Source organism: Oryctolagus cuniculus, chromosome 11 (genome assembly GCF_964237555.1).
Source record: "Oryctolagus cuniculus chromosome 11, mOryCun1.1, whole genome shotgun sequence".
Classification (NCBI taxonomy): Eukaryota; Metazoa; Chordata; class Mammalia; order Lagomorpha; family Leporidae; genus Oryctolagus; species Oryctolagus cuniculus.
Window position 1 is genome coordinate 38,740,643 of NC_091442.1, and position 27,776 is coordinate 38,768,418.

At 39.8% G+C, this 27,776-nt stretch overlaps 1 protein-coding gene across 2 annotated transcripts in view; it reads right to left on the minus strand.

The window, feature by feature from the left end:
• The window catches only part of ESF1 (ESF1 nucleolar pre-rRNA processing protein homolog), a 71,615-nt gene that overhangs the window by 41,002 nt on the left and 2,837 nt on the right, over positions 1 to 27,776 (minus strand). For both annotated transcript variants that reach the window (XM_051846204.2, XM_051846205.2), the window contains exons 3-9: positions 22,472 to 22,887; positions 20,782 to 20,895; positions 16,710 to 16,810; positions 15,222 to 15,374; positions 12,004 to 12,118; positions 9,902 to 10,049; positions 4,727 to 4,885 (exon numbers count right to left, since the gene is read on the minus strand). In XM_051846204.2, the coding sequence (XP_051702164.2) occupies positions 4,727 to 4,885; positions 9,902 to 10,049; positions 12,004 to 12,118; positions 15,222 to 15,374; positions 16,710 to 16,810; positions 20,782 to 20,895; positions 22,472 to 22,887 (1,206 nt within the window). The remainder of the gene's footprint in view (positions 1 to 4,726; positions 4,886 to 9,901; positions 10,050 to 12,003; positions 12,119 to 15,221; positions 15,375 to 16,709; positions 16,811 to 20,781; positions 20,896 to 22,471; positions 22,888 to 27,776) is intronic.

Sequence of the window (27,776 nt, forward strand, 5' to 3'; positions counted from 1 at the left end):
AGGTTAAGTAAGATACAAAACTGACTACAGAGGGCAGGTGTTGTGGCATAGCAGGTAAAGGCCATTTGGGTGCCGGTTGGAGATTCGGCTGCTCCACTTCTGATCCAGCTCTCTGCTGTGGCCTGGGAAAACAGCAGAATATGGCCCAAGTCCTTGGGCCCCTACACCTGTGTGGGAGACCAGAAGAAGCTCCTGGCTCCTGGCTTTGGATCAGCTCAGCTTCAGCTGTTGTGGCCATATGGGGAATGAACCAGCAGACAGAAGATCGATCTCTCTTTGTCTCTCTCTCTCTCTCTCTCTCTCTCTCTGTCTTTGCCTCTCTGTAGCTCTGCCTTTCAAATAAATCAATCAATCTTAAAAAAAAAAAAAACTGACTACATTTTATTTATATAATTAAAAATACGTATTTCACAAATTCCCTAGTAAGGCACATTCACTGATGAAACCCAACGTGATAGTTACATGTATCATATATTATCTTACCTACTTATCAAAATGAGTCAGACAAGATAGCTACAGTAACACATACAAATAATGAAATAATCTCAAAATGAACATTTTTACTAGTCTATAATCCTAACTTATAAAGTTGTATTTCCATAGGAACTAAAATATCAATAAAATAATTCATTCCAACTGTTATCTGTCTCCCCTAATATTTTACCCTCAAGAAGTTAAATTACTTATTTCATTATATTACATAATCCAACATAAAAAGATAGGAAACTGGAATAGTCTAGACTAAAATTCCTATTAAAAATCAAACCAAACCATAGTCCAATAAATGACTAAGAGTCTCCCGGAGAGCCAAGCCACAGAAAAACCAATGAATGATACAGTGCAATTTCACACTGCCCCTCTGTGGTTTACTGAGTATAACATCACAAAAGTCCTGAAGTTTAGGGTAGCTATTTGAAAACACTCGATCCTGAAGACATGAATTTACCAAAATATACACATGATGTGACTAGTACTTTTGTATTTTACAAGGTATTTTTCTAAATATTTAAAGTTAAGCAAATAAAGGGCATTATTAGTAAAGATTAAATTGAGGCTCAGAAAGATTAGCTTAATTTTCTCAATATATAAAAGAACTTCTACATTTTTACACTTACATGTACATAGCAAAGATTAACAGGTAATAATTCCCTATCAGGGACTTTCACATATATGACAGTTTATGACTTTTAAGACTGTGTTATACATTAGAATATCAATTTTACTCTAATCAATTAAAAGTAAAAAGAAATATATACTGAATAGTGATGATAATTCCATGAAACTAGTGCTGATAATGATTGCTGAAGGCACTGTAAGCTGGTATAACGCTTTTGGAAAAAAATTTGGCAATAATATCAACACACAAAAAGTGTTCATGCCCTTTCCTAGCAATTCTGTTTCTGGGAAGCTAACCCATGGAAATGATTCAAGATATGGAAAAAAAACTACAGAATATTTATAACATCCTAGATACTTGGCATCTGAGATTTAGATACTGGTAGTCTCAACAGTTCGTGAGAAGATCACAAGTTGATGTATGACACATGTAACGTTGCAAGGAGGCCACATAACTAAGTAGAGATTTAGAGAGTGAGCCTGACTGCCAGCTTTAGCTTCTCCTTGTGGCCTGATTGTTCTCTACTAGTCTTTGAGTGCACGCAAATATTTCTAAAGTGGGAGAAAAACATTTCTGTTAAAAAATGGTTTTTAAAATTAAAAAAGGCCTAAATAAGCAAGTCAATTACTTGGCTAGAGATGAGAGTGAAGAGATCTAAGAAAAGACTGATATTTGTTGGCTTCAGATCTGTCATGTTTCTTTTCAGTACTATAGGTCTACTTAGTGAAAGATTAGGAATATGATCAAACATTCAACAGAGAAATAAATTAAACTGAAATCTACCTAAACAGCAGTTGAATTAGTGGAATTAAAAATGATCATTCTTCATTTTACATTTTCTAAATATATGATATGATATTTACATTACAATTCACAAAGAAAAATGTCAACATAAAAATGTACTGTTAAACAGAAAAGTTTCCAATTCACTTCATAGTGTCAGCATTACCCTGAAGCCAAAAGCCAACAATACTACAAAAAATAAAAACTACAGATCAATACTACACGTTAATACAAGCACAAAAATTTGTAAGAAAATATGACTAAATTGAGTCCAAGTGTATACATTTACCAAAAAAAAAAAAAGAGTACCTTTGCCAAGCGCGGTTTATCTGAGGAAAAAAATGTATGAGTATAGTTTAAGTCTTCCAAATAGACACAAGCATAAAAGTCACTTTTTGGTATTTGCTCTATGAAAATGTAATCATAGACAAAGGTGATCTAGTCTACTTAATATAGGAACCTATATCACATATCTATACTATAAACCTGGCATGTGTATAATACAAGCCTAAAATATTAACTATAAAACTTCTCAAGTTGATTTTAAATCTCCTTTCTCAAATAAACTGATTTCTTTTTCTTTTTTTTTTCTTTTTTTTTTTTTTGACAGGCAGAGTGGACAGTGAGAGAGAGAGGAGAGAGAGAGACAGAGAGAAAGGTCTTACTTTGCCGTTGGTTCACCCTCCAGTGGCCGCCACGGCCGGCGCGCTGTGGCCAGTGCACAGCGCTGATCCGAAGCCAGGAGCCAGGTGCTTCCTCCTGGTCTCCCATGGGGTGCAGGGCCCAAGCACTAGGGCCATCCTCCACTGCACTCCCTGGCCACAGCAGAGAGCTGGCCTGGAAGAGGGGCAACCGGGACAGAATCTGATGTGCCAGCGCCGCAAGGTGGAGGATTAGCCTGTTGAGCCGCGGCGCCGGCCCTAATCATTTCAATTTAAAATATATTCATTTAGGGGGGCTGGTGCTGTGGTGCCAGGGTTAACGCCCTGGCCTGAAGTGCCAGCATCCCATATGGGTGCTGGTTCGAGACCCAGCTGCTCCTCTTCCAATGCAGCTCTCTGCTATGGCCTGGGATAGTAGTAGAAGATGGCCCATGTCCTTGGTCCCCTGCATTCATGTAGGAGACCTGGAAGAAGCTTCTGGCTCCTGGCTTCGGATGGGCGCAGCTCCAGCCGTTGTGGCCATCTGGGGAGTGAACCAGTGGGTGGAAGACCTCTCTCTCTGTCTCTACCTCTCTCTGTAACTCCGTCTTTCAAATAAATAAAATAAATCTTTTTTTTTTTGACAGAGTGGACAGTGAGAGAGAGAGACAGAGAGAGAAAGGTCTTCCTTTTCCGTTGGTTCACCACCCAATGGCCGCTGTGGCCGGTGTGCTGTGCCCGGCGTACCACGCTGATCCGAAGCCAGGAGCCAGGTGCTTCTCCTGGTCTCCCATGCGGGTGCAGGGCCCAAGGACTTGGGCCATCCTCCACTGCACTCCCAGGCCACAGCAGAGAGCTGGCCTGGAAGAGGTGTGACTGGGACAGAATCCGGTGCCCCGACTGGGACTAGAACCCAGTGTGCCAGCGCCGCAGGCGGAGGATTAGCCTATTGAGCCGCGGCGCTGGCCATAAAATAAATCTTTAAAAAAATAAATAACTAAAATATTTTTAAAGAAAATAAAATATATTCATTTATAAATAACTTGAATAAGCTCATTCTGACACGAGAAACTACAACAACATACCTGACTTTGAAGAATCAACATTTTAAAATCATACAGTCAAGGGCCTCAATTAAAATTTTTTGACAAACATTTCTGAGTGGTACAATTATGGAGCCATATAGAGATATACTGACATAGGGCCCTCAATCCCTTAACATAGTCCTCATCCTCTTCTGCTGGAGAATGCCGACAACATAGAGAATTACTCTTCATATGAAACTGAGATCTAACTTAGTTCAACTTTTATCAATTGGTAGTAGTACTAACTTCTGAAGTAATAAAAGATTAAGTCTTTACATATTTTGCAAGTGCTTGAATTTGGTATTCATGGGAGGTTCAGGAACAAATTCCCTGTGGATCCCAACAGACAGCTGTATATAAATAGCGGTAATGTGTAAAAGTAGGACTGGTTGCAAAAATACATGCTGATTTGCCCAGAACTGTTGAAAAAATATGTATACTGGAGAGTAATCCACTTTATCCTAGCTTTTATCTTTGTTTAGCTTTCACATGGTTTTAATTAGTATAGTACTGCTCTTCTTTATTTTTTTTTTTTTACTTTTCCCAGTAAAATTGAGGTGGAAGACTATGTAATGCATACTTTACATTAATAAAATCTCACAAATCATGGACTTGTAGAGATATAGGGAAAAAAAGTCAATTAAGAATTATATATTTTGAAAAGAAGTATAATAATCTCATTCAATTATTTCATTTTTATTTTACTATTTGCTTTAGTTATTTGAAAGGCACAGAATCAGAGAAAGATAAAAAGACCTTGCATCTGCTGATTCACTCCTCTAATGCCCGCAACAGCCAGTGCTGGGCCAGGCTGAAGTCAGGAGCCAGGAACTCAATCCAGGTTTCCCCTATATGTGGCAGGAACCCCAATATTTTGATTCATCACCTACTACCTCCCATGGTACATACTATCAGGAAGCTGGAATAAGCTGCATAGCTGGAACTAGAACTCAGATACAGGATGTGAGGGTCCCAAAGAGCATCTTAACTGTTGTGCCAAACAGAACAAGTATGTTTCCAAAGAAAAGTTTGCATCTTTTTCTTTATTTCTAAAATGCACTCAGCATCAACAAAAGAAGAAAACAGTATCTAGTCCTTACCTGGAACCCACTTAATTTCCATTTCCATATCATTTTCTTTGCCTTTCTTTTCTTTTTCTTGAATAACCTGCAAAAGCTGCCTGTATTTAGCAATTTGTTCTTCATCGTCCTTCTGACTTTTCTTCATTTTCCCGTCTTCTAAATTGATCCCATCATCACCTAACAACAATAAAACATCAGTATTATTTCAAAAAAAATTATTTATTTGAAAGGCAGAGTTACAGAAAGAAAGAGAGAGAGAGAGAGAGAGAGAGAGAGAAAGACATCTTCCATCCATCTGTTCACTCTTTCCAGATAGCTGCAACAGCCAGTGCTGTGCCGGTTGGAAGCCAGGAGCCAAGAGCTTCTTCTAGGTCTCCCACGTTGGTGCAGGGGCCCAAGTACTTGGGTCATCCTCCACTGCTTTCCCAGGCCATTAGCAGCAAAATGGATCAGAAGTGGAGCAGCCAAGACTTGAACCAGTGTCAAAATGGGATGCTGGCCTCCCAGGCAGCAGCCAGTTGGGGAGTGAATCAGCAGATGGAAGACCTCTCTCTCTGCCTCTCCTTCTCTCTCTCTGTAACTCTTTCAAATAAATAAATAAATCTTTAAAAGTAAAATAATAATAATAATAATTAGAATACAAAGGCAAAGTGTAAGATGTGTGGGTAGCAAATACCAAAGAAAGCTCATACATAAAAAGTTTATTTTTTTTAATAGTTTGACTGTAATTCTCTAAGTCAAACACACAAATTACAAACCTGGATTTTAATTCAAAACATACAAACTTATTGAATTGACTAAATGTCCTCAGTAAGGGAATATGTAGAAGCAGCATAATGAAGCCCTTCTTTTCAATGACCTATGGTTAACTGATCACCAACAATGTTTAACATTACTGAACACTGAGTTGTGAAATACCAATACTAACAGATTGTCTTTACATCTTATAAAGGGTGATATGGAAAAAAAATTGGTTAAGTAAATATTTTCTTTTCTTAAAATGAATAAAAAATGGTTTAAGACATTTTTTCCATCCGATCACACTTTTACATTTTCACTCAAACAGCTGAAATTCATTTTTTTCCTGTTTGTGCTTTGTGCCACAATAATAATGTTGGATGGAATTCTGTCATGTGTCCCGTAATTCATGGATAAAACATCAGGAACACATTAACAAAATGGCAATGTATTTCTTTCTATTAAAAGCTTACTTCTGAAAACATAATTAGAAGCAAGCTCCTTCCAGGTTGAAATTTTAGTGGTAAGTCTCTGATGGCTTACTTTAAATTGATTTTTTCCAGTACTAAAATTTTACTTTCTAAAGCTTTAAAATGTGGGATAACTCACGTAGGTCTGTTTTTCCCCAATTCAGAGACAACACTTTTTGAAAGCCTTAATACTATTTAAGGGAAAAAATAGTGCTAACAGTAAGCCACCCTCTTATGCTCTCCTGTATAGAAATAACTAGGAACACTTCATAACTCCAAGACATGCAAATATACTTATGTATTCAACAGAGGCACTAAATTACAAATGAGTTTGCAGTCAGTTAAAATATTGAATAAAAATGTACACTTCTAAAAACCTAAGTAGTGTAATTCAAATAAAAAGCCATTATCCTTAAAATTTTAAGAAGTAAAAACATATGCTACAACATAGTATGCTAAGCATCTTATGGATAGTATGTTAATCTTTCCAATCATGAGCCAGGTACTAATAAGATCCTCATCTCACAGCTATGGAAAGAAAGGCACTGGGAGCTTAGGAAACATGACCTATGTAACTTCACCATGTTGTGAATACAGGATTTGAAATCAGAAGAGCCCAATAGCCCAAGATTTTAGCAATGTATTGAAAAATTCATGCAGATTACTTTCTAATATTTGGTATCCTAATGTCCATAATGTGATTTTAAAATTTGGTTCAGTTTTCGGGGCTGGCGCTGTGGTGCAGTGGGTTAAAGCCCTGGCCTGAAGCGCCAGCATCCCATATGGGCGCTGGTTCCAGTCCCGGCTGCTCCTCTTCCAACCCAGCTCTCTGCTATGGCCTGGGAAAGCAGTGGAAGATGGCCCAAGTCCTTGGGCCCCTGCACCCGCGTGGGAGACCTGGAAGGAACTCCTGGCTCCTGGCCTCGGATCTGCACAGTTCCAGCCATTGTGGCCATCTGGAGAGTGAACCAGCATTTGGAAGACCTTTCTCTCTGTCTCTACCTCTTTCTGTAACTCTGTCTTTAAAAAAAAAAAAAAAAAATTTGGTTCAGTTTTCCCAAACCGAAAATTGTACTTGAAAAACTCTGACTCAATAATCAGAAGTATACATGAAATATTTTTTCCTTTATTTTAGAGCTCATAATGAAGAGAAACTATCCAGAATTTCAATTTAAAAAGTATAGATAAGTAAATACAACTTTTTGCACATCATTAGGTGAGAAGAATATTAAAGATATCTGAAGAAGGATTCTGTTCTGTGAACAATAAAAAACAAAATGTTCCCTCAATTCTTTAGAATGCCAAAAAAATTAATAAGCAACAGCCACCAAAGCCGTAAAAAATGTGAAGGCTTTTGTGCCCAACATAACTACCACTGCAAATCATACATTTTCAAAGACTATTAAATACTTAAGCAATTATGTGGTTTTATTAATATGAGATGTCTGAACAAAGAAACTGGAATGATTAAACATGATTTTCCATTCCATGTATGGAATACTGTTCAAAAGTATTTTATGAAAAACATAGAGAAACGAAGCACTGTCTACAGTAGTCTAAAAGGAACAATAATAGACCAATCATAAGATCTAAAAAAGTCAAGGTTTAATAGCCCCATGGTAACACTGTAGATGCATTTTAGGATTTATTAAATATGCCATTTAGGCTATAAAAACAATACACATGTAAAAGGAAAATCAAGAAGACAGCTATGAAAAATGTTAAGCTATAAATTAAAGAATATTCATTCTAGCTAAAATACATATTTAAATATTTAACATTTATAGTTCTTCACCTTCTTCAGTAATAAACCTCTAACTCATGATTGAGAATTCTTCTGTTAGATAAGAATGAAAATAGTGAAGGTACAGGGAGATATATCAACCAAGCAACCAAATTTCAAAATGCAGACATTATCTAATATAGAGAAAAATGATATAATGATCTTTTTGTTTGTTTTAACTTCACAAAAATTATTTTTAAACAAACAGCATATATATTTTAAAGGCACACTATCAATCATTTCAATCAGCAAAAAACAAACAAACAAAACCCTAAGTAAAAATAATCTGAGAATTGCTACCACTAATAGCAATCCAGCTACTGCAGACCAATCTTTTCACTGAGGACATCAAGTTGGATGAAATACTTTAAAAATCTTTTTAAAAACTTCTAAGAAGTTAAAAAAAGGAGAGAAACATTTCACAAAACTAATATTAGTGAAGAATTACCATGACAAAAATCAAAAAAGAAATATAAAACAGGATAACCTCAGTGTTAAGGACCTATTTTGCTCTGAGAGCATTTCCTACTTCCTGATTCTCATAAAAATCAGCTGTGAAATTCAAAAGCTGTTTTGGCAGCCATTCAGGGCCAAAAGGACAAAAGTTAAAGGCTAAGACGACAGAATTTCAACTAGTACTCAACATTACGCAGGAACCCAAATGGATTCACTCTTCAGGGAAAGGGTCATTATGAACCAGAACAGTCCTGTTGCTGACTTTCATCACCTGCAGAAGCTTGGAAACCACAAGACATGAAATGTGGGAGTAATGCAGTCCTAAACTAACTACAGTAAATGAAAGATCTCTATTAAAACATCCCAGGGACGGCACTGTGGCATAGTGGGTAAAACTGCCGCCTGAAGTGCTGGCATCTCATACAGACACCAGTTCCAATCCTGGATGCTCCACTTCTGATCCAGTCCCTGCTAATGTGCATGAAAAACAGTGGAAGATGGCCCAAGTCCGTGGGTACTTGTACCCACGTGGGAGACTTGGAAGAAGATCCGGGCTCCTGGCTTCGGATTGGCCCAGCTTTGGCCATTGTGTTCATTTGGTGAGTGAACCAGTGGATGAAGGACCTTTCTTTCTCTGCCTCTGCTTCTCTGTAACTCTGCCTTTCAAAAAATAAATAAATCTTAAAAAAAAAAAAACAAAAAAACTCTCTTCTCAAACATCAAGCCAGCTCTCAAAAATTAGACAGCTGAGTTCTCAAAAACAACAATGCTGCCAGAAGCCAATAGAATGTTATTATCGGCCAGTGCCGCAGCACAATAGGCTAATCCTCCACCTAGCGGCACTGGCACACCAGGTTCTAGTCCCGGTCGGGGCGCCGGATTCTGTCCCGGTTGCCCCTCTTCCAGGCCAGCTCTCTGCTGTGGCCCGGGAAGGCAGTGGAGGATGGCCCAAGTCCTTGGGCCCTGCACCCCATGGGAGACCAGCAGAAACAGCTGGCTCCTGCCTTCGGATCAGCACGGTGCGCCGGCCGCAGCACGCCAGCCGTGGCGGCCACTGGAGGGTGAACCAACAGCAAAAGGAAGACCTTTCTCTCTGCCTCTCTCTCTCTCACTATTCACTCTGTCAAAAAAAAAAAAAAAAAAAAGTTATTATCAATGTGGGGGTTAGGGAGCTGCCAAGCTAGAATTCTTCACAAGTGAAGGCAGAGTAAGGATATTTTTAGACAAACTAAATCTCAAGAGAGTTTGATACCAGCAGACACTTACAAAGTAAACTCTCAAGGATGTGCTTAAAAAAGAAGGAAAATGATCCCAGGCTGAGGTTTGAGATAGAGAAAGAAATAAAGTAAAGGATGTGGGTAAAATGGGGCCCAATTTAAACAATGACAGTATAAAAACAGCAATAAAAAGTCCTGTGGGGCTTTAATCAATCTAAACGAAGCTCTCTGTTTAAAAAACAGAGGATAAGGGGCATTTTACAAATTTATTGAGAGATTATATAACAGTATCAATCAAGAAGTCTAAAAGGTCAGGCTTCTTTTGTCAGGTCAGGCCTTAAATGTTTATGGTTAAAGAAACTCAGGTTAAGAAAATAGTTAAAAATATTTCAGTCACTACCTATAGGTGTATATAGTACTATGTATTTGGGTATGTTTTACCTATAGTGTATTATTTAGTTAGGGTCTTGTCTTTAAGCTACTGCCAAAGACATTCCTATTAACAAGTCACTAAAAGAATAACAAGTACCTTGTAGTTCCTCTTCTATCTCCTCTTCATCTTCACTTGAAGAAGCTAAGTAGGCTTGAAAGTCCATGTCCAAAAGCTCTTCCTTTTTAAATTTCCTGTTGAGTGTTGTGATTCTTTCATGATCAGTCTCATCCCAAGTGATCTCCACCTTTCATGGATTAAAAAAAAAAAAAAAAAAAAAAAATTCACAAAAATGGAAATGTCAACAGCCTAAACTTAAAATATATTAACTTGAATGTTTAACAGTAAGTTAATAAAGTTAAGACATGCTAGGGCAAATACTTGAATAATATGATTAATAAATTCTCCTCCTTGTGGAAAGGGAGTCATTACCTTTCCTCTCCCAATTCTCTGCTCTATGTACAGGACCCCACTATTGGGAAGAAAACTTAATCAGCATATGAATTACTTATGCTGAAAAAATTAAGAAAATTACTGGTAAAAAAGTTAACATTATTATGAACTGGTGAAAACAAATTTCTTATCCGAAGTTTTAAGATACTGGGAGATCTATAAACTATGTGTTGGTAAAGCAACACAATTTCAGTGGAGCCTATTTTCCACAACAAATTAAGCCACTAATGAAAAAGGTATCTATTAGTTGGAAATATTTTAAACCTTCATGACACAAGAATTCATGTACAATATGGTTAGTCTAGTGACTGGCTCCAGTCCTCTACTTAACCACTATTCTCCTACAGGATCCTGATAAAGGTTGTATCTTTATCAGAATGTAGATCCCATGTCCCAGGTTTTTTTTTCCCCATTGGGCCAATCTCCCCAGATAAAGAAAACAAAAAAGGCACTCATTAACCAAAAGAGCCTTAAAAGTATTGCCACTGGGTTAGAAGTACCAGCTAGTCCCAGGATTCAGAATTATCCCTGTTCTGCCCATTAAGTCTGATCTGATTACCACCAAACTGCTGTTGCAAATGGGACAGACGTTGATACAGCCAGGTTGCAGGAATAGAAGAATGACTGGCTAGCTGGACAGGCTGGCTCTGGTCATTATTTTAGTCTTGAAAAGAACATGATCATACATTTTATATGACTGTTTTTTTTTTTAAGATTTATTTATTATTTATTCAAAAGACAGTTACAGAGACAGAGGCAAAGAGAGAGAGAAGTACTCCATCTGCTGGTTCTCTCCTCAAATGGTCTCAATGGCTGGAGCTGGGCCAATCTAAAGCCAGAAGCTGAAGCTTCTTCTGGGTATACCATGCAGGTATAGGGCCCAAGGACTTGGACCATCTTCTATTGCTTTCCCAGGTCACAGTAGAGAGCTGGATTGGAAGTGGAGCAGCTGGGATTTGAACCTGTGCCCATATGGGATGCCAGTGCCACAGGCAGCAGGTTTATCTGCTATGCCACTGCATCAGCTCCCTATGACCAAGTCTTTTAGACTTCATGCATTGCACAACAGTGGCGTTCTATCATATTCAATAATTAATCAATGCCAGCAAAGAAGGTGGCAGATACAGTAGCTCTTTCCTTGCCATGAGCCCCTTCTCAGAAAAACACAGTGGAGATCAGTATTGTGGTGTAGCAGGTTAAGCCTAGGCCTGTGATGCTGTCACCCCATTTGGGTACCATCTGGAGATCCAGCTGCTCCACTTCCCATCCAGATCCCTGCTAATGCACATGGGAAAGCAGCAGAAGATGGCCCAGTACTTCAGCCCCTGCACCCAAAGGGAGACCCAGAGGAAGATCCTGGCTCCTGGCTTCAGACTGGCCCACCTCCAGCTGTTGCAGCCATCTTGGGAGTGAACCAGCGATGGAAGACCTGTCTCTCCCTCTCTGAACTCTGTCTTTAAAAAAAAAAAAAAGTATGCATGCTACAAAAAAGAAAAAAAATTAGTTGAAGAGTATATGAGAAGACAGAAAAGATAGAAAAGAGAAATATTAGTGAGCATTTGACTAAGCCTTAAAGACATAAGAATCTGAAAATACGTTTAAACAGATGTCATAAACAATGCAAATACACTTGTGTTTCATTTCCATTTCTATTTGCACCTTTAAATTTTGAATACTCTCCATTTCTAAAGATGCTTCTTCTCAAGGCAACAGAAACCAGCAACATATTTTTAAAAGTTAAGAAATACCGTTGATGTTCCCATTGCAGCAGATGTGAAATATTTTGGTTTATATGCTGTTAAATCCACTTCTGAGGCTACGTCCTTGGGCTCATCATCAAAAGTAATATCATCTGGTATAAACCTAAGAAGCAAAGAAAAAATAAATTTATTTAAACATACACTGCAGTGATAAACAACCAGATTTTAGATTGCTAACCAATTAGTTGTAGTTTATATATGCATACCATATAAGTCACTAGAGAACACACATGTAGAAGAAGCAAACAATGTATGAAATAACCTTGGCACAAAATCTCTGAAGTTCATAAGCTATAAATCTGTACATCTGAAAGAATGCCATGCAGCTAGAAATCCTGCATTAGAAGTTAAAGAGGAGTGAACACACGTGGGGTCCCTCAAGTTTCAAAAAGACTGACTCCTGACAGCAGTCACTGGCTTGCTTTATGGTATTTTGAAAGTCAAACAGAATTATTAGTGTATAAGTACTGTTAATATAAAGTATCATACACAAGAAATGTCACTGAAAATAAGGAAAACTTAAGGGAAATTCTTCAAGACTAAAAGATCTTAACAATATTATCTTGGAATTTTCATCTCACAACTAGCTTTTAAATGTGTATCTGTCACTATTATTGATAATTTTTAGGCATCAGACTAGGGAAAAAAGTCAAATGGTAAATAATCTATGGTTATAGTCAGGTTCTGTAATTTATTTTTTTTTTAAAGATTTATTTTATTTATTTGAAAGAGTAACAGAGAGAGGCAGAGACAGAGTCAGTCTTCCATCCACTGGTTCACTCCCCAGTGGGAGTGAATGGTTGGAGCTGCGCTGATCCGAAGCCAGGAGCCAGGAGCTTTTTCTGGGTCTCCTATGTGGGTGCAGGGGCCCAAGGACTTGGGCCATCTTCCACTGCTTTCCCAGGCCATAGCAGAGAGCTAGATCAGAAGAGGAGCAGCCAGGACTAGAACCAGTGCCCATATGGGATGCTGGCGCTTCAGGCCAGGGCTTTACCCCGCTGTGCCACAGCACCAGCCCCCAGGTTGCTCTCATTTCCACAGAGCAAATGCTGTATATTTTATCAAAAATGAGTTTAGGATAAAGGAATAATTAAGATTCAGTAGTTTTATATAATAGTCTTCTTCAGCTACACTTTTACACTTAGTGTAAAGAAAAAACTGATGTTATATATGACATAATAAAGGAAGAAATGTACATTATTCCCCCATGGTCAATGACCTTATTTTCCAGGTACTAGCAGAGATTATTCTAAAACTACATGGAAATGCCCATAAAGGAAACAAAGAACAAAAAAATCCTGAAAACATATTAACATGAATTGCTGATACCCAAAATGTTCAGTAATTAATATTTAGACATTCAAAACCAGAATTTACTATTGAAAAGTATTAACAGAAAATTGAAAGAAATATCTTGCCTGATGAGATCATGCCATTCTTGATATATACTGTTTTTATAGCAAATTATCAAGGCAAAATTTCTTTTTTGTATTTTTCTACCAGACTAAGTATCTTTGAAGCAAGAAAGCCTCAGTGACAATGAAACGATGGATCTTTTTCTGACATACCTCATTTTGAGAATAAAGCCTCTAACAAACTAGAATCAAAGAGATTTCTACTCAAAATGTCATAGTAGAATGGTTTACTGGGCTCTAAAGGACTAGGTTAATGATAAAATACTATAGTGGGTCTGCTTTCTGTTTCCTTAAGAGCTGACATTCACAACCACCTAAAGATTTTAGTGCAGGGTCAGTGAAGCCTGAGCATGTGGTAAAATAATGCCCAAATCTGAAGACAATGCCAGCATCACAACTGACTGAAATAGCACTTACAGCAGTACAATTCAACTTTCTGTGATGATGGCAACTATTCTGTATCTGTCCATCAAAAATGTGACCATTAATTACTTGAAATGTATCCAGTGTGGCTAAGCAATTGAATTTAAATTTTTATTTAATTTCAATTGAATAAATGAACTAGAAATTATTAGTGACTACTGTATTGGGCAGCACAGCATAGATCTATAGATGAATTTCAAGTTGAGCAATAAACTCCTCTGCGCCTACATCAATGCTTTTATATTTTTAAACATTACTTCATCTGGTTGCTCTAAAACAGAGCTGCAAAGAAATATCACAGCACATAGTGCATCACCTTAAACACACACTGACAAGTTCAAAAGAACAAAAGTAAAAAACAAGCAAAAAATAAAAGAACACAGGTGTAGGGATGATTAATACGTACTTTAGCATTTTCTTGTTCATTTTCTTTCTCAGGACTAATGATCTATAAAATGCAGCATTCATTCAAAAGCAAAAACCCAAATGAAAACCAAACATAGAGCACCAGAAGGTAATACCAGTTCAAATATCTTACTTGATAAAAATCATCTATTTTTTTATTTTGAGAGGCGATGAAAGACAAACAGAGGGAGAGGGAAAGAGGGAGAAAGTGAGAGTGAGAGAGAGAGACAGAGATAGAAACAGAGCATTTTCCCATCTGCCGGTTCACCAACCAAATACTTGTGAGTACCAGGGGTGGGCTAGCACCAAAGGTAGGAGCTGAAAAACTCAATCCAAGTCTCCCACATGAGTGACAGGAACCCGACTGCATAAGCCTCACCAATGCCTCCACAGGTCTGTATTAGCAGGAAGCTAGCTTTAGGAACTGGAGCTAAGCATCAAACCAAGGTACTCCAACATGGGACATAGGTATCTTTTCTCTTTTTTTAAAATTTATTTGAAAGGCATATTTACAGAGAGAGGGGGAAAGACAAAGGGAGAGACAGAGAAAGAGATACCTTCCATCTGCTATTTCACTCCCCAAATGGCCACAACAGCCAGTGTTTTGCCAGGCCAAAGCCAGGAGCCTGAAGCTTCTTCTGGGTCTCCCACACGGGTGAAGGGGCCCAAAGACTTGAGCCATCTTTCCTTGATTTCCCAGGTACGTTAGAAGGGAGCTGGATAGGAAGTAGAGTAGCCGAGTCTTGAACCAAAACCCACGTAGGATGTCAGCATCACAAGAGGCGGCTTAGCCCACGTGGTAAGCAAAACAGGGGCAGGCATTATGCCTAATGATTAAAAATGCTGGGACACAGATATTTTAACCAGTGTCATTAATCATTAGGCTAAATGCCTGTCCCTGTTTTACTTCTTACAATCATGCTGCACTATAAAATTAAATTGGTAAGACACACATTATATTACCTTAGATCTATAAATGAACAACTGCTTTCAAATTCCAGGCCATCACAATCCTCATAAATTTTACTGGCTGTTTCAGGAGAATCACAGTCTACTACAGCATAATAGTACTTCAGTCGTTTGAACTGATAATCTCTCAATTTTTCTCTAGAGGTCCTAAAGGGGGAAAAACTCATTGGATTTACATAAATAAACACAAAAACCTATCTCTTTAAAAAAATAAATGTACCTGTCACAATAAAACTATATTACAAGCTGGCCTTCATTCCAAGACATTTTTCCTTCATGACTATGCCTCCACAAACATTAAATACTCAAGCTCAATTTATTATTTACTATTCTTTCAAGGTACAGATTTTGGATTAGAATCTGATACTCAGAAAAGCAGAATGTGAGAATTATGTGCTTACTGATAACTTCAGCTTCATTTCTTAGGACAATCTTTGTATTTGTTTTGCTACCACATACTGCCTTCTCAAGTAAAACCACTGGGCAGGATCAGTATGTTGTAAAATATGCTTCGCAAGCACTAGTGCTAATTATAAGGAAACTCGTGATTTTGCAAAATGTTTGTTCTAGATTCATGTATCATCAAGTCTAAAGAGTTACAACTCTAATTTCAATTAACTACAACTTATTCTTCATCTACCAACTCCTGCCACCAATTTATTAAACTACTTTTTTCATTAAATGTACATATAGCTCCACCTAGTGGCTTTAAAACTTTTTTCCCTATATTGCACCATGACAAGGAATTTTGTTAGCATTCTTTTACTTGTTTATTTAAGAAAAAATATGTAATCTGAAAATGAATAGAACTTCAATTACATCTGTATGGAAAGTAATATTTCATAAAAAAGCAAAACCTGCCAGCGCCGCGGCTCACTAGGCTAATCCTCCGCCTTGCGGCGCCGGCACACCAGGTTCTAGTCCCGGTTGGGGCGCCGGATTCTGTCCGGGTTGCCCCTCTTCCAGGCCAGCTCTCTGCTGTGGCCAGGGAGTGCAGTGGAAAATGGCCCAAGTGCTTGGGCCCTGCACCCCATGGGAGACCAGGATAAGTACCTGGCTCCTGCCATCGGATCAGCGCAGTGCACCGGCCCCAGCGCGCGGCCGCGGCGGCCATTGGAGGGTGAACCAACAGCAAAAGAAAGACTTCTCTCTCTGTCTCTCTCTCTCACTGTCCACTCTGCCTGTCAAAAAAAAACAAAAACAAAAACAAAAAAACAAAAAAAAACAAAACCTGATTCAGAAAAAGGCTGAGCCAACTGAATCAATTCAATCATGAAATGTTTTTCAAAAACCTCAATAATTAATTTCATTGATATACACATGAAATGTTGGAATAGTGTGTCACTTCTGACAGACTTTAATTTAGTATGCAAACTATTTTAACCATGAATGGCACAAATGTAAAATTTAGTCCAATTAAGGTCCTAAATTAGTGACATGATTATATGAAGCTCAGTTTTACATTTTACAGTGATACAATACCAATCCTTTTCAGGGGCATCTTCGGGAATACTTAGTAACTCCACTGGTCCTTGAACTTGCTCTTCCTTCATCCTCTCCTTCCCAAACTCTGAAGGATATATCTGAACACAAAAAATAAGATCAGTGTAATTTATACATTCCTTTTGTTTTTAAGATTTATTTTTATTTCTTTGAAAGGCAGAGTTACACAGAGAGAGAAGGAGAAACAGAAAGAGAGAGTTCTTCTATCTGCTGGTTCACTCTCCAGATGGCCGCAATGGCAGGAGCTGCGCCAATCGAAGCCAGGAGCCAGGAGCTTCTTTCAGGTCTCCCATGTGGGAGCAGGGGCCCAAGGACTTCGGCCATCTTCCACTGCTTTCCCAAGCCATAGCAGAGAGCTGGATTAGAAGAGGAGTAGCCAGGACTAGAACCAGCACCCATATGGGATGCTGGCGCCTCAGGCCAGGGCTTTAAACCACTATGCCACAGCACCGGCCCTATACGTTCCTTTTTATACAATATCCAGAACAGTCAAGGTCAGGAGCTCTGAAGAGTCACAACTGACTTAAAGTACAAGGATGACTCACTTCCAAAACTACTACAGGAAGGTAAAAGAATCATGAAGCATTTCCTTTAAAGTCAGTCATTTTGGCCAGAGAGTCACAGATGTGCAGCTTGGGAACAAAAATAGATTTATCTTCTCCATATACAAAATAGGGCAAGACAGTTCTGGGAAAGAAGGAAAAACAAAGAAAAGCAAAACAGGATTCTAAGCTCAGGAACTCTTAATGTAAATATATACATGAAAAATGACTGACTTAAAGTTTATATGAAATACATAAGAAACAAAGTAATACAAAAAATAAACTGATTTTGTAATACTCTGCTTTCCTCTAAGTTATATCATTTAACCAACACTTTTATTTATTCTTTAACTTTTGTGGTTTCTTTTTTGTTTTTTGTTTTTTTTTGACAGGCAGAGTGAGACAGTGAGAGAGACAGACAGAGAGAAAGGTTTTCCTTTTCCGTTGGTTCACCCCCCAAATGGCCACTATGGCCGGCGTGCTGCACCGATCTGAAGCCAGGAGTCAGGTGCTTCTTCCTGGTCTCCCATGTGGGTGCAGGGCCCAAGGACTTGGGCCATCCTCCACTGCCTTCCTGGGCCACAGCAGAAAGCTGGACTGGAAGAGGACAGAATCCGGCGCCCCAACCGGGATTAGAACCTGGGGTGCTGGTGCCGCAGGCAGAAGATTAGCTAAGTGAGCTGCGGCGCCAGCCGATAATTTTCTTTTAAAAGTTCAATCTGCTTTCCCAGAATCTAAGATTTTTTCAGGACTCTCTATTGCAAGATTTTTTTTTTTTTTTAAATTTATTTGATGGGTAGAGTCATAGACAGTGAGAGAAAGAGACAGAGAGAAAGATCTTCCTTCCATTGGTTCACTCCCCAAATGGCTGCCATAGCCGGTGCTGCGCCGATCCGAAGCTAGATGCCAGGTGCCTTCTCCCAGTCTCCCATGCGGGTGCAGGGGCTCAAGCACTTGGGCCATCTTCCACTGCTATCCCGGGCCACAGCAGAGAGCTGGACTGGAAGAGGAGCAACCGGGACTAGAACCTGGCGCCCATATGGGATGCTGGCACAGGCAGGCAGAGGATTAACCTAGTGAGCCAAAGCGCCGGCCCCCTATTGCAGGATATTTGAGAACTAAATAACTACATTACTAAGCTGGATTTTGAGTTGGAATGGAAGAGGAGCAACCAGGACAGAACCGGCGCTCCAACCGGGACTAGAACCCGGAGTGACGGCGCCTCAGGCGGAGCATTAGCCCAGTGAGCCACGGTGCCGGCTTATTTTTTAACTTTTTAAGAAATTATTTAAGAGTTAGAAACAGTGAGAGTGAGAGAGAGAATGAGAATCTTCTATCCGCTGGTTCACCCTAACAGCCAGAGCTGGGCTGGGCTGAACCCAGGATCCAGGAACTCCATCTGCGTCTCCTTGTGTCATCATCTCCTGCCTCCTGAGATGTGCATTAGCATGAAGTTGGATCAGAAGTGGAGGCAGGACTTGACCCGAGGCACTCCAAAGGGGGTGCACCAACACACGCAGCACCAAAACTTCATTTAAATAAATTCTTCAAACAGAAAAGAGCAGAGCTCATGGCATATTATCATACAGACTAGATAAGGTCTTAGTATAAGAAAAATATTCACTTTCACTGGAATTTGTTTTTGTCTCAACTGCTTTCAGTCAAGAAATAAAATTTTATTAAATTTCTTATGTTTTGATACTACTGGGCTTTATATACATTTGCCTTTTGAACTGTCTGAAATTTGCTACTGATAAGTGAGTGGATCAGTCTTTATTATTAATGTGAGTTGTATATAATAGGTTTGATATAGAAACTTTACATATTTTATGTAGTAGCATTTTGGGACATAATGAGGAGAGATGATGGAACTGAACTATGTTCTCCATTCAATGACATGTCCATTTGTCTCAACAAAATGTACAAGAAGTCTATTTTAACCTAAATCATGTAATGAATTCTACTACCTGTTTATTCTGTTTCATAGATTTGTTCCTTTCACCCAAACCTATTAACCTTCATAGCATCATAAAATGTTTAGATACTATAACCAGTAGGGTTAGTCCTTTCTTACCATTTGAGAGACTGAGACAGCAACAGAAAGAGAGAAAGAGAGAGAGAGAGAGAGAGAAAGAGAGAGAGAGAGAAAGAAACACTGCTATCCACTATCTGCTGCAGCCATTTGGGGAGTGAACCAGTGGATGGAAGATCTCTGTTTCTACCTCTCTCTCTGTAACTCTCTTTCAGTAAATAAAATAAACCTTAAAAAAAAAAAAAAAGCTGAGTACTGTTTACCTTGTGGTTCATGCACATATTATATTAGGCCAACAGTGGTTGCATCTATACTGAAATCTATACTGAACATATACAGGCTTTTCTCTATTGTTCTGATTCCCCAAAGTGTTTAATTTATACAGTATTTAAATTGTATTAGTTATTGCAAATAATCTGGAGTTGATTAAAAGTATAGGGAAGGATGTGTAAAGGTTACATACACATACTACACCTTTTCACATGAGGGACTTGATATATGTAAATCTGGGTACCACGGAGGGTCCTGGAGCCAATAATCTCAGGATAGTGAGGTACTACTGTATTTAGTGTGAACTCCACTGCTACAGAGTGTGCTATCATCACACTATCTACTCGTCAAATGAGAAAACACATTTGAGAGATTAATAAAGTGCCCTTGAAGGCCAGGCGCTGTGGTGTAGCAAGTAAAGCTGCTGCCTGAATTGCTGGTATCCCATATGGGCGCCAGTTCGAGTCCCGGCTGCTCCACTTCTGATCCAGCTCTCTGCTATGGCCTGGGAAAGCAGTGGAAGATGGCCAAAGCCCTCGGGCACCTGCATCTTTGGAACAGCGCAGCTCTGATCATTTCGGCCATCTGGGGAGTGAACCAGCAGATGGAAGACCTCTCTCTCTCTCTGTCTCTGCCTCTCTATAACTCTGCCTGCCAAACAAAATAAATGAATCTTTAGAAATAAAACAAAATAAAGTGTCTAAGATCACACAGTACTTAGGAGAATCAAGATTTGAACTCGGGTCTGTCATAATGCAAAGCCTGAATTCTTGACCATTATGCTGGTTCAAAATATTCTGTCTTGGGGCCAGCGCTGTGGTTTAGCAGGTTAAAGCCACAGTCTGCAGCACCAGAATCCCATAAGGGTGCCAATTTGATTCCCAGCTGTTCCATTTCTGATCCACCTCCATGCTAATATGTCTGGGGAAGCAGAGGATGGCCCACGTCCTTGGGCCTTTGCATCCATGTGGGTGATCCAGAGAAAGCTCCTGACTCCTGGCTTCGGCTTGACCCAGCCCTAGCTGTTGTGGCCATTTGGGGAGTGAATCATTGGATGGAAGATCTCTCTCTCTCTCTCTCTCTCTCTGTAGCTCTTTCAAATAAATAATTTTTTTTTAAAAAAAGGAAACTATGACTTTAAAAAATAAAACCAGATTTAACTTAAAATATCTAGAAATATTTACTTCAAAATAAAATCAATTCTTACCTTTACAGAAAATACAACACCTCCTTTAGGTTTAAATGAATTAAACAAAGCCAGCAAATCTTTTGCCTTTAATCGATCCCAGTCCATGTTGCAAACTGCTAATCGATGTGTAATCTGAGAAATAAGAATACATAATTTGTATCATTCTCAATGCTTGAAAAATAAATATTCTAAAAATGTAGTGCTGCTTTTCCTCCAAGTTCAGAAATATTGGTAGTTATCCAAGAGGTTTCAATGTGCAAAAGAGAACCTGAAATGAGTCCAACAATAGTAAAATCATAAGAGGTAAGCACTTTCTCTTATTTGGTTCTTAGTTATAAATAAGAATATGAGCTTGAGCTGATTTTTTTATCTACTGAATTTGTTAAGCTATTTTGTCATCCTAACATGGGTGGGGAAGTTGAGTATGTTACCCCATAGCATTCCCAATAGGTATAGTAGAAACAAAAATGCACACTGCTAAATAAAGTATTTTCTAAACATTTCATATGTTTTTAATTATTTCTATAAAACTTCTTCCTTACATGCTTAGACATCTTCCAACTTACATAAACATAAGTATATTCCACATCAAGAAATTTTAGAGCCAGCGCCGCAGCTCACTAGGCTAATCCTCTGCCTTGCGGCTCTGGCACACCGGGTTCTAGTCCCGGTCGAGGCGCTGGATTCTGTCCCGGTTGCCCCTCTTCCAGGCCAGCTCTCTGCTGTGGCCAGGGAGTGCAGTGGAGGATGGCCCAAGTGCTTGGGCCCTGCACCCCATGGGAGACCAGGAGAAGTACCTGGCTCCTGCCATCGGTTCAGCGCGGTGCGCCGGCCCCAGCGTGCCGGCCGCGGCGGCCATTGGAGGGTGAACCAACGGCAAAGGAAGACCTTTCTCTCTGTCTCTCTCTCTCACTGTCCACTCTGCCTGTCAAAAAAAAAAAAAAATTGGAGCCGGCGCCGTGGCTCAATAGGCTAATCCTCCACCTTGCGGCGCCGGCACACCGGGTTCTAGTCCCGGTCGGGGCGCCGGATTCTGTCCCGGTTGCCCCTCTTCCAGGCCAGCTCTCTGCTATGGCCAGGGAGTGCAGTGGAGGATGGCCCAGGTGCTTGGGCCCTGCACCCCATGGGAGACCAGGAAAAGCACCTGGCTCCTGGCTCCTGCCATCGGATCAGCGCGGTGCGCCGGCTGCAGCGGCGGCCATTGGAGGGTGAACCAACGGCAAAGGAAGACCTTTCTCTCTGTCTCTCTCTCACTGTCCACTCTGCCTGTCAAAAAAAAAAAAAAAAAAAAATTGTTTTTTAGAATCAAGAATATTATTACCACCAAAGTTCCCCCCCTTAATTTATTTTTTTAATTTTAATTTTTATTTATTTATTTATTTATTTATTTTTTTGGACAGGCAGAGTGGACAGTGAGAGAGACAGAGACAGAGAGAAAGGTCTTCCTTTTGCCATTGGTTCACCCTCCAATGGCCGCCGCAGCCAGATCGCGATGCGGCAGAGAGCTGGCCTGGAAGAGGGGCAACCGGGACAGAATCCGGCACCATGACCGGGACTAGAACCCGGTGTGCCAGCGCCATGGGTGGAGGATAAGCCTATTGAGCTGCGGTGCCAGCCCCCCTCCCCCACTTAATTTAATGCCATCAATCCTACCACCCATAAAAACTTATACTGTATTATTCAGAAGGAATCTTATTCAAAAGGTTACCTCATCAGCCCGAGGAGCGTCTTTATCTAATTCTCTCCAAGCATGCTCAAAAGTAGGTTCTTCTGGAAATAAATCTGGCAAATCATCTTCATCTTCAGAACTAGTTTCTATGTTTCCTTTACCTCGTGCAAGATCAGGGCCACTGTCACTTTCATTATCTTCTTCACTGTCCTCTTCTTCATCTTCCTCATCATCTTCTTCATCATCACTATCATCATAATCATCAGTTAAAGTATCATCATCATCATCATCAGCTGAAGTTCTAACAACACCTGAGAGTTCATCTTCAGATTCCTCACCACTTCTCATTTCACTAGCACTTTCTGAATCTTCCTCCAAGTCATCTCCTTCAAACATTTTGCCATTTCTTGAGTTTTCAAAACAATCACTGTCTCTTGCCATTATATGTGGAACCACTGCATAAATATTAAAAGGAGTAGAAATTAAGAAAATGTATATATGAATTTAAGAGTCCAAATTATTTTGATATCAAATCAGGTAAAGATATAACTCCTATGAAACAGAGTTAAGGAGACTATAAATTCAGTAGAATTTATGCTTAACCAAGTTATTTAATGTAATTCAATACATATCCAGGTTATACAAGTAGATCCACGTACTCAAAAATTTATGGAGTGCCTGCTATGGGCCACTCGCTCAATCACTGGCAAAAGAAAGGTAACCAATTCCCTGACTGAAATTTCCAGGTCTATGAAGGGGACATTGGGCAAATATCAATAAAATAAAATCAACATACATATATAAAATGAAATTAGAACGAGAATAAATTCTGATAAGAGGTATTATGCTGTCAGCATATTTATAATGGGGTTCTCAGAACGGAGTGATGATTGAGCTGCTATTTAAGGTATGATGAAGAATTAAGAAGTCAAAATTAGACTAAAACATGAAGGAAATTTGTTCCAAACATCAAGGAAAGCATCTATAAAGGTCTATTAACAGGGAAAAGCCAATACTCATGTTTAAAGTGTAGATAACAAGGAGACAAGCAAACAAATGGAAGTCAACAGGCAGAAGTCATGCCATCCAAAACCACGGAGAAGGGTAAAATTTTTCAAGATAAGGACATTAGATTTGCATATTGAGATCACTGTGGCTTCACTGTAGAAAAGTGACTGGAGGGAGTTAAGAGTGTATAAAAATAGTATAACTAGAAGAGCAGTACAGCACTCCAGGTAAGAAATGAAGGTACCACTATGTTGATGTATGTGCAGAAGTAGTGACTGAATGGATTTTAGAGCCAGTTAGGAGGTAAAACCATTAGTACTCAGTAATGGAAGATCTGATATGGAGAATAGGAGACTTGGAATTGTCAAATATGAGTCTTATATTGACTTGTAGAGCTAAAACAAAAAACTAGTTTGTTTGGTGGAGGAAGATTATACACTCTGCTTTGGACATGTTGAATTAAAAGTGCTTTTGCGTCGTCCAAGAGAAAATATCAATAATGCCATTTGTGTTAGGAATCTACAGTACAGAGAAGTTTGGGATGGAGATAACATTTATGACTCATTTATATATAGTTGAAAACAGAAGCTTTGATATGGATGTTATCAGCTACAAAGAGAGAGAAATAATAACTATTCTGCTAGATCTTGAACTTCGTAAATGCTATGGTTAGCAACATACCAAAAGTGAAAAACTATCCTTACTTAAATAGGATTTTCAGCTCTCCTAACTTTGAATGGGCTCATGTCCTATTTCTAAAGTAACCATATGCTTCTCTCTATTGTGTGTGTAGATATATCTTATCTCATACACTTTGTTTAAGCTTTAACTTAAATAAAATAGGGGCTGGCACCTGCAGGTAAAGCGGGTAAAGCTGCCACCTGCAGCACTGGCATCCCATATGGGTGCTGGTTTGAGTCCTGACTGCTTCACTTCTGATCCAGCTCTCTGCTATGGCTAGGGAAAGCAGCAGAAAATGGCCCAAATCCTTGGGCTCCTGTACCCACCTGGGAAACCTGAAAGAAGCTCCTGGCTCCTGGCTTCAGATGGGCACAGCTCTGGCCGTTCCAGCCAATTGAGGAGTGAACCAGCAGATGGGAAGACACCTCTCTCTCCCTCCCTCTGCCTTTACTTCTCTCTCTCTGTGTAACTCTTGCGTTTCAAATAAATAAATAAATCTTTAAAAAAAATAACAGGTTAAGCCTCAGGTTACGATGCTGGCATCCAATATGGGCATCAGACTGAGTTCTGGCTGCTCCACTTCCAATCCAGCTCCCTGCTAATGAGCCTGGGAAAACAGCAGAGGATGGTCCAAGTCCTTAGGTCCTCGTACCCAAGTGAGAGACCTAAATGGGGTTCTGGGCTCCTGACTTTGGCCTGGCCCAGCCTCAGCTATAGTGGACATTTTGGAAGTGAACCAGCAGATCAAAGACCTCTCTACCTCTCTCTCTATCTCTGCCTTTCAATAAATAAATAAATTTTTAAAAAATCATAGTTTACTCACTGAAAACAGATGAGTGAATAATGAACAAAAGATGGTTTTGTAGGATGACTTAATTGCTAACAAAATACAGTGCCTTGGGGTCTGCACTGTGGTGTGGTGGGTAAAGCCACAGCCTGCGGTGCTTGCATCCCATATGGGAGTTGGTTCAAGTCCCAGCTGCTCCACTTCCAACGCAGCTCTCTGCTATGGCATGGGAAAGCAGTGGAAGATGGCCCAAGTTCTTGAGCCCCTGCACCCACATGGGAGACCCAGAGGAAGCTCCTGGCTTCAGATCGGTGCAGCTCCGGCCGTTGCGGCCAGTTGGGGAGTGAACCAACGGAAGGAAGACCTCTCTCTCTCTCTCTCTCTCTCTCTGCCTCTCCTTCTCTTTCTGTGTAACTTTGACTCCCAAATAAATAGATAAATCTTAAAAAAAAAAATACAGTGCCTTCTCTAGATTGTGGAACCAACATAAATTACTGCAAGCAACATGGAAGGGTAAAAAGATTCACAAAATTGAGATTCAGGAGGGCTGGTGCTGTGGCACAGTGGGTTAATGCCCTGGTCTGAAGTGCCAGCATCCCATATGGGAGCCTGTTTGAGATGGCTGCTCCATTTCTGATCCAGCTCTCTGCTGTGGCCTGGGAAAGCAGTGGAAGATGGCCCAAGTCCTTGGGCCCCTGCACCCACGTGGGAGACCTGGAGGAGGCTTCTAGCTCTTGGCTTCGGATTTGTGCAGATCCAGACATTGAGGCCATTTGGGGAGTGAACCATCGGATGGAAGACTCTCTCTCTCTCTCTCTGCCTCTCCTCTCTCTGTGTAACTCATTCAAATAAGTAAATAAATCTTTAAAAAAAATTGAGTTTCAGGGACCTGCTGGTTAAGCTGCTGCCTGCAATGCTGGCATCCCATGTGGGTGGTGGTTTGAGTCCTGGTTGTTCCACTGCCAATACAGCTCCCTAACAGCATGCCTGGGAAAACCAGTGGAAGACGGCCAAAGTGCTTGGGCCCCTGTACCCACAGTGCAGACCCAGATGAAGCTCTTGGCTCCTGGTTTAGCCTGGCCCAGCTATGGCCATTGTGGCCATCCGGAGAGTAAACCAGAAGACTGAACACCTTTCTCTCTGTGTCTCTTGACTCTCTTTGCAACTCTGCCTTTTGAATAAATAAAACTTTGTATCTTTGATATAGCCTCATTCCTCAAGGTAGATGAAATCAAATACATAAGAAGATGATATAGTAACTTACTACACAAAGTCAGTGTCAAATCAGCTTTGCAGCCACTCTCAGTCCAATCTAGTTTGTAGTCTGTCTAGTTTCAGTAATTAGACTCCTATTGCTTCTCATTCATCATAAGGTTTACTGCTCGTTTCCACTACAAATGCAATGGGATCTCCATCTACCCCATTCCTAACTCCTGCCCTCTACCACTCCAATTTCTTGATTCCTACTAGTTAGAATCTCTTCATTGTCTGAAACAGCCTATGTTATCTCTACCTGTTAAGATGAGTCTGCTTTCCTGATGCCCACCTATCTTGGCCCCTGTAATCATAGCCAGCCTTTGTCTAGCTGAACTACCACCAATTTTCTGTTACAGCATCAACAATCAGCAGCATCAACATTTAAAGTTTCTTGGCAACCAGAGGTGTCACAAACTTTTAATAATTTTAATTTAGTAAATATATAATACAAACTAGAGGCAAGTGTTTCTTACCTAGTTCCAAATAACCATTTCCAGCTCCGCTACCCTTTTACCCCTTCAAAACCTTATTATCTAATCCAAAAAGACTAATGACTTCTTCTGAAAATATCCAAGCACATCTTTGCTTACAGTTGTGGTACAAAGGGTTAAGCTGCTGCTTGACACTGGCATACCATATCAGAGTGATGACTCAAGTCCCAACTAATCCGCTTCCGTTCTAGCTCCCTGCTAATGTACCTGGGAAGGCAGCACAAGATGACCCAAGTACTTGGGCTCCTGCCAGCCACGTGAGAGACCTGGATGCAGCTCCTGGCATCTTCCTTCAGCCAGGTATGGACCTTTGCTGTTGTGGCCATTTGGGGAATGAACCAGAAGATGGAAGCTGTCTTTCTGCCTTTTCTTTTCAATAAATAAATGATTAAAAAATGAATCAAATTCTTTCCATGTAGAATGCTTCAGCTGTCAAACTTCATTTTTTCCAAACTCTAATCAAAGTATCCCTTATGAATTTTTCTCTGATTACCACATCATGCATGACTTCTTCCTCCAAATTTCTATAGCCCTCTGCTAACCATCTACCATGACACTTCTTAGTATTCTGCATTGTGTTATGGTTCTGATTTATTTCACTTTAGACCTATGGTGTCCAAGAAGGTAGCCAATACCCACATGTGGCAACTGGGACCTTGAAACAGGGCTTGTCCAACTTGAGATCAGTATGAAAATGGGGTGCAAAATATATTATTAATTCTTAAATATTATTTTTGAATTGAACTAAACTTTTGATATACTGGGTTAAATAAAGATATTATTAAAATTACTGTTACCTGTTTCTTTTCATTTATTAATATGGTTAGTAGAAAATCCCAAATTACACATTTCTATCAGAAGTGCTACTTTAGAACAGAGCCTCTGCAGAGTTTAGCAGGTTGTTATGTCCACAAAGGCATTTACAAAGCAGCAAGAAGGACTAAAATCAAAGCCAACTTCTACTCACCAAGCCAAGCACCACAGAGCAGGACTTATGGAGAAATAATCTGAGCCTTTTCTCAAAAATGCTGTCCTCTCAATAAACCATCAGTTGTGGAAGTGCTCTATGTTCAGAAGGCATGGCTTTTTCTAACTTGTACCAAAGTATCATATAAACTAG